The sequence below is a fragment of the Candoia aspera genome, chromosome 7 (genome assembly GCF_035149785.1).
Source record: "Candoia aspera isolate rCanAsp1 chromosome 7, rCanAsp1.hap2, whole genome shotgun sequence".
Taxonomy (NCBI): domain Eukaryota; kingdom Metazoa; phylum Chordata; class Lepidosauria; order Squamata; family Boidae; genus Candoia; species Candoia aspera.
In genome coordinates this window covers 13,766,541-13,777,794 of record NC_086159.1, presented here as the reverse complement: position 1 = coordinate 13,777,794, position 11,254 = coordinate 13,766,541, and the positions used below count along the sequence as shown (strand labels likewise).

At 40.7% G+C, this 11,254-nt stretch overlaps 1 protein-coding gene across 2 annotated transcripts in view; it reads right to left on the bottom strand.

Moving 5' to 3' along the window:
* Positions 1-319: 319 nt before the first annotated feature.
* The window catches only part of EPS8 (EGFR pathway substrate 8, signaling adaptor), a 122,640-nt gene continuing 111,705 nt past the window's right edge, over positions 320-11,254 (bottom strand). For both annotated transcript variants that reach the window (XM_063308900.1, XM_063308901.1), the window contains exons 18-21: positions 4,452-4,665; positions 3,291-3,471; positions 2,793-2,922; positions 320-1,679 (exon numbers count right to left, since the gene is read on the bottom strand). In XM_063308900.1, the coding sequence (XP_063164970.1) occupies positions 1,566-1,679; positions 2,793-2,922; positions 3,291-3,471; positions 4,452-4,665 (639 nt within the window). In that variant the 3' untranslated portion in view covers positions 320-1,565. The remainder of the gene's footprint in view (positions 1,680-2,792; positions 2,923-3,290; positions 3,472-4,451; positions 4,666-11,254) is intronic.

Sequence of the window (11,254 nt, the reverse complement as noted above, 5' to 3'; positions counted from 1 at the left end):
CCTTGGCCACTTTAAGATGTGTGGACTTCAACTCCCAGAATTCCCCAGCCAGCAAGGTTGAGAAACACTGATTTCTAGCAGGTAGAGAGCTGACACATTAGAGGGAAGATTACAAAAGAACCCTCTTCTGAACTGAAGTTGGGAAGATTTCATATAAAGTAGAAAGACTTCTTCAAACCTGCAAACTCCTGTGAAGCGGTAGAGCTATCTTGGGATTATTCCATTACTCTTTGCTAATATTTTTTTAACAAAAATCTGTTCTTTTGAATACAAGGGAAAAGCTTGCATCCTCTTTATCATAACAGACAATGCAAAGCACTTCACGTACACCAGTGTTTATTGCAGACTTCGAGTTGAGTCATATGAAAAAAAAAGGCACCATGAAAATCAATACATCTCATCTAGGTTGGTTAAAGGACACATTCTCCCCCCCCCCCTATTTTGCCTTTATGTGCCATGTGATAGAAGAGAACATTTTGCACAGAAAACAAATTATACTTGTGTGTTTACTGTAATATTTTGGCTATATTTTAAAAAGATTTAAATTGGAAATCAACTTGTAATTTTTTAGCATTTTTTAAAACATTTATAAACACCTTCTCCTTTTTTTCCCTTTGCTTTTCACCTGGTGAAGTTCAAGATTTTTTAAAAATTAAAAAATGCAATACTATTTAAGAGATAATACTGTGAACTACCACATGGATAACAAAATAAGATCTAAATGCCCCTGCCTTTTAAAATTTGTGCTATTGTTTATTGTATTAGTGTCTTCATTGATTCATACTTATCCCCCCCCAAAACAGACAAAAAACTGAAATGCAGAATAAATTACATTGCTATGTACACTTCCATTAAGAAATCATGACATGATGCTGTTAGAAGAATTTAGTCTGTGCTTATAAGGTTAGGGTGGTAACTGATCATATAATAAAAAAATATCATTCATCTGGGAGGTTCTAAATAAATGTGGACATCTTAAGTGCTGAAGAATGAGAAAAGCAGCAGCCCGTAACTATGGCAAACCGTATTGATGGCATGAATGAAAGGAATGTTGTGCCACAATAAAGCCCTTTGAGGTCCCGTTGATTTCAGTGGTAGAAAGTTAAGTATCTGTGTCACTTTTTGGTTGAAATCAATGGGGCCTGTACAAGGGATCACCGCTGGCTTGGATCATGCCCTCTGACTTTCTATTAGACTTCAGATTTCAACACATTTCATCAGATGGCTCAGGGTCCATGGGCAACTCAAAAACTGCAATGTGACTGTTGGAAGAAAGAAGAGCCAAGTATGAAATTCTCGCAGGAGACCTGGTTAAGGAACCCCTCAGAGAATATTCCCATCTCTGTATTTTTCAGACAAGGGAGAGGCAAAACAGCAATTGCATTCTCCCTGTTGCATCCCAACTGCATGCTGCCTTAATGGCATAATATCCTAGCTACATAAATAGAGACAATCCACCGACATTTCCCCCTCATGGCTTCCTAAAACAAAGCATGATGGAACAATGCCAAGAACAATGGGTTCCCCCCATGACAATAACAACAAAACATTTTTAGATAAGACTATTAGTGACCACTGCTCTCATCAAAAGATTCGACTCCTGAATCTGTGGCAGCTGCGTTCAGTTTCTCTTGCCGTCTTTTCATGATCTCCTGCAGTTCTGAACTTCCACTAGCATCCTGTAAGAATAGACAAAGATTATATTTTTTTCCATAAATATACTTTTTCTGAGAGAAATCCAGTATACAATATAATGCCTGGAAAGTTAATTTTATTCAACCTCTAAAGCAAAATGTATGGTAAGTCACATGTATGACTCAGCAGGCTGGTTTGGATAGGTTTACTATTATGACAAAGGCTAGGGGCTTGCTGCCTCCAGACAACCTCATATTTTCAGCCTTTGAGGTGGATGGTGTCCTAACAGCCAGGAACCACGCTGAGACAAGGAACAGGTCTCTAGTGTTTTATTACTGCTCCATAACAGAGAATCCTAACAAACTGAAGAAGCGTGGGAAAAACCCAGACATATAAACCCCAAAGACTAAGGCGGGCCCGATCTGTGTCTCTTTGAATGGCCACCTAATTCCTCAGTACTACGCATGCGCCTTACAGCCTGGATGGGAGCCCCCTGCTCGCCATCCTCACTCATGACAGATGGTTACATGTAAAAAAAAAAAAGTTCTTTAATCTCTGCAAAAGATTAAGGCAGATTTAAAACGCCCAAGACTTCTAAAACTGGGTGCTGTCCTAACAGTCAGGAACCACGCTGAGACGAGGAATAGGTCTCTAGTGTTTTATTACTGCTATGTTAGACAGAAAATCCTAACAAACTGAAGAAGCATGAGAAAACCCAGACAGATAAACCCCAAAAGTCAAGGCGTGTCTGTTCTGTGTCTCTTTGAATGACTGCTCAACTCCTCACTACTACGCATGCATTTTCCCCCTTGGATAGGGGCCCCCTCCTGCTCACCATCAGTGCTCATGACAGGTGCTCTCTTTTTAAGGGAGGAGCTTCATAGGGTAACATGAGTGACTCTCCAAGACTTAAGTCACCTACTTCAACCCTCACCCCTCCGCTGAAAAAGATGGGAGGAAAATTTTGGCCCCATCCACACCAGTAACATTAATACTCTAGAACCCTTAAAGGCCAAAAAGATTGTGGGTCCCCAGATGCAGATGGCTTCTTGCCCCTAGTCTAAGGTGGCCAAATTCTCCCCATTGACACTTCTTTGCCCAGGGTAACCACATCCTGCAGCAGAGCATGGTAGGTGAGTAACACATTCAGGATGTACCTCTAGCGTAGCCTTCTGAACAGTAATTTGGCTGTAGACTCGAGCTCCTTCTGGGCACACAGACTTAAGTTCATCTTTGTTGAGGGAAAACAGTTGTGCACCAGTCAAAACTCCAAGGCTGTTCACAGTCCTGCATGATTAGTAATAATGTATGAGCAATGACCCTTTTACATACGACAGAATAGATGCTTGTTAGTAAAGAGAAATGGGTGAGGGAAGGAACTGGTGACCTTTCAGATGCTATTGTGCTATAATTCCTTATTCCACAGCTTAGCTAACCATGCTAACTGGGAATGATGAACATTGGAATCCAACAGCATCTAGATGGCAAAAACTTCCCATTCTTATCAGGAAACAATGCAATTATACATTCATGTATCTCAACATGAAATCATTTTCCCATCATACCCATCAGGCCAAAGGTCATTGTCTAAGCATACACACAGTTGTTTGAAGCTGTGGTTAATTCAAAACAGCTGGTTACGCTTCTAGACTTACACTGGATTGAATCCTTTGGCCTGTAGCCAAGCTTTAATGTCTTCTGGAGAGGATTCATAGTTGACATTGACTATTGGGGCACTGGAGCGTGGCACATGGAACTTCTTTTGGGCAGCACTCCGACCAATGGTAAGGCGGTGAATGAGTTCATCTTGAACTTCCTCCATCTGAGATTTCCTTCCTGGGAAGGGGGGAAGCAAGAGAATTGGAGGAGATCCTGAACAAGATTGGCAGTTTAAGTCAATCATACACACTCAGCACTCCATGACAGACAGGGCCAGATAAATCCAAAGGAAAAGAACCACCATTAACAGATATTAGCATGGATCTGAGCACACCCTTCTTCTAATCCATGCATTATTGCATGTACTTCTTTGAGTATATGTATTTCTTTTCAATCACTTTTCCTTAACATAAGACAGCTTTCTGCACACTGTCCCCTAATATGTACATCTTTGGATGTACCTTTCTCCACTCACATATTTTTGTGCACATAAATTTGAATTTGAAAGTGAGGCTTTCAGTGAGCAACTGGGACCTGGTTTCTGCCTAAATTCAGAAATGAGAATTGATTATGTTTACGTTAAAACAAGAATCAAACCCTTTTCTCCTCCTCTTCTCTATCCCATGACCTATATAAGTGGCCAAGTCTGTGTCTGCTTCTGTGCCATTCTGAATATGATCTAAGAACAATTCTGATTTCCAAAGGATCTAGAATTTTGGGGCCAGGGACTAGGAGAATTGCCACAACATTCTGGAGTCATGCAAATATCAAGAGTAGGAATAACAGTCTAGGAAACTTTTTTTTTTTTTTTTTTACAAAAATTCTCCACTCACTGACAAATGTACAGTAATCTTTCTGCCTTCTTTCTGTTGGTAAAAATTAACCATGTCCCCAGCAGAGGTCATCATGTTTTGTCTCTGTTATTACAAGAACTAGGAATCTGGCCTTTAAAAAAAAACAAACATCCTCTAAATGTCACTTTTTAAAAAATACCTTATTTTCTGAATGACATTCAGTTGGAAGGAAGGAAGGAAGGAAGGAAGGAAGGAAGGAAGGAAGGAAGGAAGGAAGGAAGGAAGGAAGGAAGTCAAAGAACATGGATGGATGAACAGATCCTTGCTTGAAAGAAACAAAGATGAAACTGGAGAGGAACTCACGGTCTACAGGAGGCAGTTTTTGCCTCTGGGCATCTCGGCCACCATCGCTTGATGTGCTGCTCTGGCGGCTGATGGCTCCAGGGACCTTTGGCACCGGCACTGGGACAGGAGCAGGGACACTTGGTGGGAGAGGCACCGGAAGTGGTGTCTGTGGTGGTGAAGGAGCAGCAGGTGTGGGGTCTGGCTGCTTTGCAACAAACTCGGTTCTTTGTTTCTGCACAAAAGAAGGAAAGTTTCATTTTCCAAAGTGGGGGTGGAGGTGGTTATTCTACGTCTTTTGGGAAAAGTCTGCATTTCCCCAAGTAAATGTTTGCTGTTTCAACCATACAAACCTACTTATCTCCAGAGAAATAAAACAGGGTAATGCACCCATTTCAACAAATTGCAGGGAAAGGCAAAGAAATGAAATCATGCAACCCAAGCTGCTATATTATTGTCTCTTAAACCCCTTTTTTAAAAGAAAAAAAAGTAAGCCATTTAAAAGGTTTCCCTTAAAACAAATCAGGCTACAACTTCAAGCCAATAACGATATCTTATTTCTTTATGGACAAACTTGTCATGAATAGCTCTGCTAGAGCAGTGTTTCTCAACCGTGGCAACTTTAAGATATGTGGACTTCAACTGCCAGAATTCTGGAAGTTGAAGTCCACACATCTTAAAGTTGTCATGGTTGAGAAACACTCCTCTAGCCTGTTAAAAATCCATCCCCAAACCTTGGAATTTCCTCACCATAGCTAACCAAATCACAGCTAAGACAATATTGGAATACTTTGTATAATTCAGGTATATGTCCCCATGTAATCCATCCTCTATAGGTACAAAAAGGAGGTGGCTGTGCAATGGAGGGGCCCATGATACACTGTCTGAAGAGATGCTTTGCGTTGAAATGTTAGAAAGGTCTAAAGTAATTGGGCTGGACAACGGCTTAGCTTAAGACCATGGTGGGATGTCACCAACCAGATAATCACCAGTCACTGAGCTAGATGGATACCAGTGGTTTTGAAAATGGGAAGAAATTTGGCAAAGCATCACCTGGAGATGGGATCCTGGTAGCATTTATCTCCTACTTATGAGCAATAGATTTGAAAATGATAAATATCAGCATTGTGCATGTACAACAGCCTTCCTCAAACTAGAGTCCTACATGTGTTGGACTACAACTATCAACTTCATAGGTGCTAAGTAAAGTTCAAACTTTGTGGGAAACAAGTGAGATTATTCTGAGTTAAGGTTCATACCAGAAACTTACCTCTGCTTTGAGTTTATGAGAAATGGTTAAGGGTGTCATGAATCAATGAACAGTTGTCATCAAACCACACTCAAGAACATTATACATAGACACTTGGCATGCCTACCATAGATATAGCCTTCCCTCACTTGAGGATTTCCATGTGCATTGGATTACCTCTCTTAATGCCCCATCCAGCATGCCAACTAGGGATGATGGGTGTTGTAGTCCAACACATGGAGGGCATATGTTTGGGGAGGGCTTCTGTAGATAGATTTCAGAAAGCATGAAGCTGAACAGAAGGTGCTATTCTATGCTTCCAGCTTAAGAAGCCATGTTTTAAACAGGGAAGGATTATAATCTATGGAAAAAGATATGTCTGGTATACCAAAAATTGGAAGTTAAATTCCTGACATCTTTAATTAAGACGACACAGTGGGAAATAAAAGTGGAGAAAGATCTCTGCCTTCCTGAGATCCTGAAGAACCACTGTTAGTGTAGACAATATTAGACCAGAGACATTAACCATGTAAGGGTTTGGCAATTTCATACATTCACCTCTGGTTAAAAGACTCAAAGATTGGAATTGGGAAACTGATAATAAAAAGAAAGCAGAGTATGGACAAGGGGAAATGAAAAATGATTGGCAAAGATAGAAAGGTATGGAGAAGTAGAGCGAATGGTGTTGGTATAAACTAGTTTTAGCTGTGTTTCATTTTCTTTTCTTCATCTCATGCATTCAACTTTTTTGGCTTATGATTTCTAACTTCTTTTATGTGCTCTGCCTACGAATGCTTACTCTGAAATGTAAGAATAGGATGGGTTTGATTGTATGTTACAAGAAATGGATTTGGGTAGAGAGAAGAAAAACGGTTTCAAGAAATCCAGCACACTTAATCAACAATCTTCCCCAAAGCTTTTAAAAACACATCATTTCAAACAATCTGAATTACCTCAGAGAGTTCTCCTAGTAACTTCTGTGAGGAAAACAAAGTAAATCAACGCAAATTAGACTTAAAACAACTTTAGAAAAATTCTAAAAAAACAAAACAACTCAGAATTGCCATCATAAATCAACAGCCTTTTGGCATTTTAAGTGATGTTCACTAGCTCCTGATCATGGCAATTGCTTGCCAATTTTTAAACACTGATATTCTTGTGATTATTGGTGATCACAACGTGCCAAGAAACAAAATGGAACTGACAATATTGCATATACCACATTAGCCTAAGACACACAAATACAATGAAATATGTTATATTGAACTAAAAGATGATGCAGGGGTATACAGTATTTCCCCATCACATTCTGAAGTAATAAAACACTTTTTCCCAGCCAAAGAGTATTATGAGATGTTTGCAAAACCTATGGTACAAGCCAACAGAAATCAAAACTTATGCAAAACAGAAGCACTGACTTTTAAAACTGAATTCAAGCAGTCCACGTGCAATTATGAACGGCATTCCCCCCATTCTTTACCCAAGAGAGAATGAGCTGAATTCATAACTTAGGAACACGATGGGTATTCACTACCTGGATCAATGATACAAAATCAGAAGGAGCCTGGTAGTGCCTTCTCCTTCTAACATAATTTTATTAAAAGGCATCCACATTTGTGAGCTGCAGATTCATCAGGTGCATGAATCTGGGGGCGCAGAGACAAAATCTCAAATTTATTCCCTTGCTCCACTTGCTATCGCCACTTCTTGCCCTCCAGCAAGTGGGGAGTGCCCTAACCTGAACACAACAGCAGTGGCCTTCTCAAATTCCTTTTTACCATAAGGCTATTACACCACACAGCAAACACTGCTATTGTTTTTGGTGGGGGGGAGATAAATCATAACATTTTGGATCCACCTCTGTGCTTGGAAATGATAGGAATTGTAATCCATTAGAGAAGGTGCCGGGCCTGATTTGGAGAGCTGATTTGGAGAAATCCTTTTCCACTGAGTTGGCAATCCTTATTTACTGTTACCTTTGTTTTTGAAAAATAGGGGGAAAGCCAAGAAATTATCTAGACAGTGTCCTTCGAACTGGGCTTGAAGGACACTGTCTGGATAACTGGCAATGTCTTCAGAAGTATTCTGGCCAATGGAAAATAAACACTGGGTATTCCTTCATGCTAACACATTTCCCAGGCAGCTGAGAGAGAGAGGAAGTAAAGAGGGCATTTGGCAGCTCATGCAACTGCGGATGAAATTCGCTGGCAGGAGATCTGGGCAAATGTGTGAAAGAGAAGTCTGCGCCCCACCAGGAGAGATTTGTTGCAAACTGCCAAGCAGAGCATCCTGTGAAGGTTCCAGAGAATGTCAGGAGAATGGAGTGACTGAAAGAGAGAAGACTCAGCTTGGCATTGACTTCATGGCAGCAGTTATGGCCAAGAGTATTTGGGGGGGGGGGGGAGAGGAGCAAGTGCTAATTACAATTGTAGTTAAAGGAAGCCAGCATTTAAAGGTTCTGAGATAGTTTGTTGAGCTATGAATTGAGAGCATTCTATGGGCTATATCATTTTAACGGGTCCTCTCTCATACATTTCTTTGTTTCTGATTCCACATTTATTTGCCATTTGGGAAAAAAAAGCCTCCACAAAACCTGCACTTAAATTTGTATTTTTAATCTCACTCCAATTCATAAAAGCATTTTCTCTAAGAATACACAATTATAAATGTAATTTAAGTTGAGAAGTGAAAAATCCAAATGATCTAATTTGATATATCTTATCTACACATTCCTCCAGGAAATGCAAATTGGATCAGTTTGTATCAGAATTCACAAAGATCAAATTTCTCAACATCTCCTGGTGAAGGTGGACAAGACACAGAAAGGGGAAAAGAGAAGTGAACAGGAATGTGGCCTTACAGGAGCAGATTTTTCAGCGGTTTAGGCCTGGAACTCCTGCACACCAAGCAGTTCGAAAACATGCAAATGTGAGTAGATTAATTGGTACCGCTTCGGCGGGAAGGTAACAGCGTTCCGTGAGTCATGCTGGCCACATGACCCGGAAGTGTCCTATGGACAACGCCGGCTCCAAGGCTTTGAAACGGAGATGAGCACTGCCCCCTAGAGTCGGACACGACTGGACTTTACGTCAAGGGAAACCTTTACCTTTACCTTTACCTAGGCCTGGAACAATAAGCAAGCTTGGCCTAAACATGTGCAAATAATTTGTCCTCAGCTCCATGAAGAACCCATAAGCCATGGATGTGGGCACAGGTGGAGCAAAAAAGTCAAGATGGCTTTTACAATTATGCCATGGCTCTGTGGTTGAAGCCCTGGCCCTTCACCATGAAGAGGTGAAGCTTTGATTGTACAGTCAAGGCTGCGATCTTGACTTTTTGATTCCCTCTGCAGACACCGCAGGATGTGGCTTCCCTAATTCCACCACAAAGTTGTCACTAAATTGCAATTTTTAATGTAACAAAAGAGAAACTAATAACTTAGGAAACAATCATGCAAACCACTTTTTTAAAGACTCATTAACATTAAATCAAGTCAATTATAGCTTTTTCCTAGTTTTGTCTTATTGTTGGTCCACCTACTGTTTCTAATACTGTATGGCCTCTAGCATGCTGCTCAAATGCCAAGGGCGGCCTTCAAGTTGTGCATCCCCAGCCTATAAATTTCTAGAAACGTTAGGGACCGATCCCTACCCATTTTGGTCTACTACCATATAGAGGTTGACAGACTTTTTCTGTTGAGAGCCACATTCCTTCAAAAGCAATCTGTTGAGGCCACTTCTTGGGAAGGGCTGAAGCCCAGTGAGTAGACCCAAAAGTAGACTTGGAAACTCAATCTCTGAGACTAACATTTTGGCCCTCTAGCACTTTTTTTTGTCCCGCTCAGGCAGGAAGGGAACCAATCCCTTTTACCAAAGATTTGAACTGATCTCTTGCAGATAGCATTTGAAACTATGCTGAAGGCTGTTTGAAATCCGGCACTGTAGCACATAGCAGAATCCTCTTGGTTTAAATCTTTGGTTGCAACCATAGGGGAGGACTGACTAAAAATAGCTAAATCCTCCACTTCACTGGTTCAGGATCCAGTCAGTCACAGCTCCAAGTAAAACATCAGATTTTGGAGATCTATATTTGCAAAACTCTGCTTGCAGGCTACACAAATGCTCAGGAACTAGCCACAATGGCCCTCTTTTTGTTCATGCTAACATTAATCACAGAGTGGTGCAGTATGCTTATTCATGATAATCCTTTGTAATGGCTCTGTAAATAGGGAATGCCAATCTCTTCTAAAAGAAGAAGCAAAGCACAGAATCTTTCTCCCCCCCCCCCACTTCCTATCTCTAATTACCCATCAATGGAAAGGATTTAAAGCAAAGGAAAAATGGGAGCATTTCACTGTAAATTTGGCACCTGTTCCTTGTTTCTGCCTTCAGGGAGAGAAGAACAAGAAAGGAACTCAGTTCCTGTTGCTCCCTGGCAGGATCCAGCTTAGGCCATCTACTGTGGAGAAGACAGATTGTGATGGGATGAGAGGAAATGTGCATTTGTTAAATTCTTCACTTTCTGAGGAATACTCTTTGGCACCTATGGGGATCCCAGATGATTTCTCAGCCAGTCCTTGGCCAGAGGCAGATTTCCTTAGTAGTTCAGAGATGGACCCAATTCTTACCTCTATCCATTAAGATCAACTTCTAGAACATACCTTCCTAAAATAATAGGTATTTTAGGTTATGCGTCAAATGTTTTAAGATCAATGCAATGCTTTTAGCAAATTTTAACTATGAATAACTTTTTTTTTTTGCAAATGACTATAAAAGTGACCTAGTCCAGAGTATTTTTGGGGAATGAAGCAAAGATATAAACCAACAAGATTCAGAGGGCATTGTTTTCACATCCAAGTTTTAAGTCTTTTCCAATGAGGAAGTCTCATACAAATCCAAATTCATAGTTAGGGCTACACTAAGGCAGGAAATAAAGAGCAAATATGTGACAAACTGCAAGAAAGGAGAAAGCATCACACTTAAACAGATCAACACTGCAGAGATCTGAGAATGTTCCAACAACATGTCTCACTTCACACATCAAATCAGGCACACAGAACAAGGAAAATACAGGCTGGCTCTCAGCTGTAGACAATATATTTGTGGGGTTCTTTAATTTATGGATCACAGCATGAGGATGCTGACCTGGTTTTTGAATCATTCCTGCGTAAATCTCCTGGATGTACTAATTGTCACAAGTACTGATGGTGAGCAGGAGGGGGCCCCTATCCAGCGGGGAAAACGCATGCGTAGTACTGAGGAGTTAAGCAGACATTCAAAGAGACACAGAACAGACCCACCTTGACTTTTGGGGTTTATCTGTCTGGGTTTTTCCCACACTTCTTCAGTTTGTTAGGATTTTCTGTCTAATGTAGCAGTAATAAAACACTAGAGACCTATTCCTCGTCTCAGCGTGGTTCCTGACTGTTAGGACACCAATTCTCTGTTTTTATTATTTATTTATTTTTCAAATTTCTATCACCACCCATCTCCCCCCAAAATAGACATGTAGTGTGGCCTGGAAATGTTGAGGAGGGAGCCAAAATGTTGGGCCTTGTCAAAATTTATATCTCAAT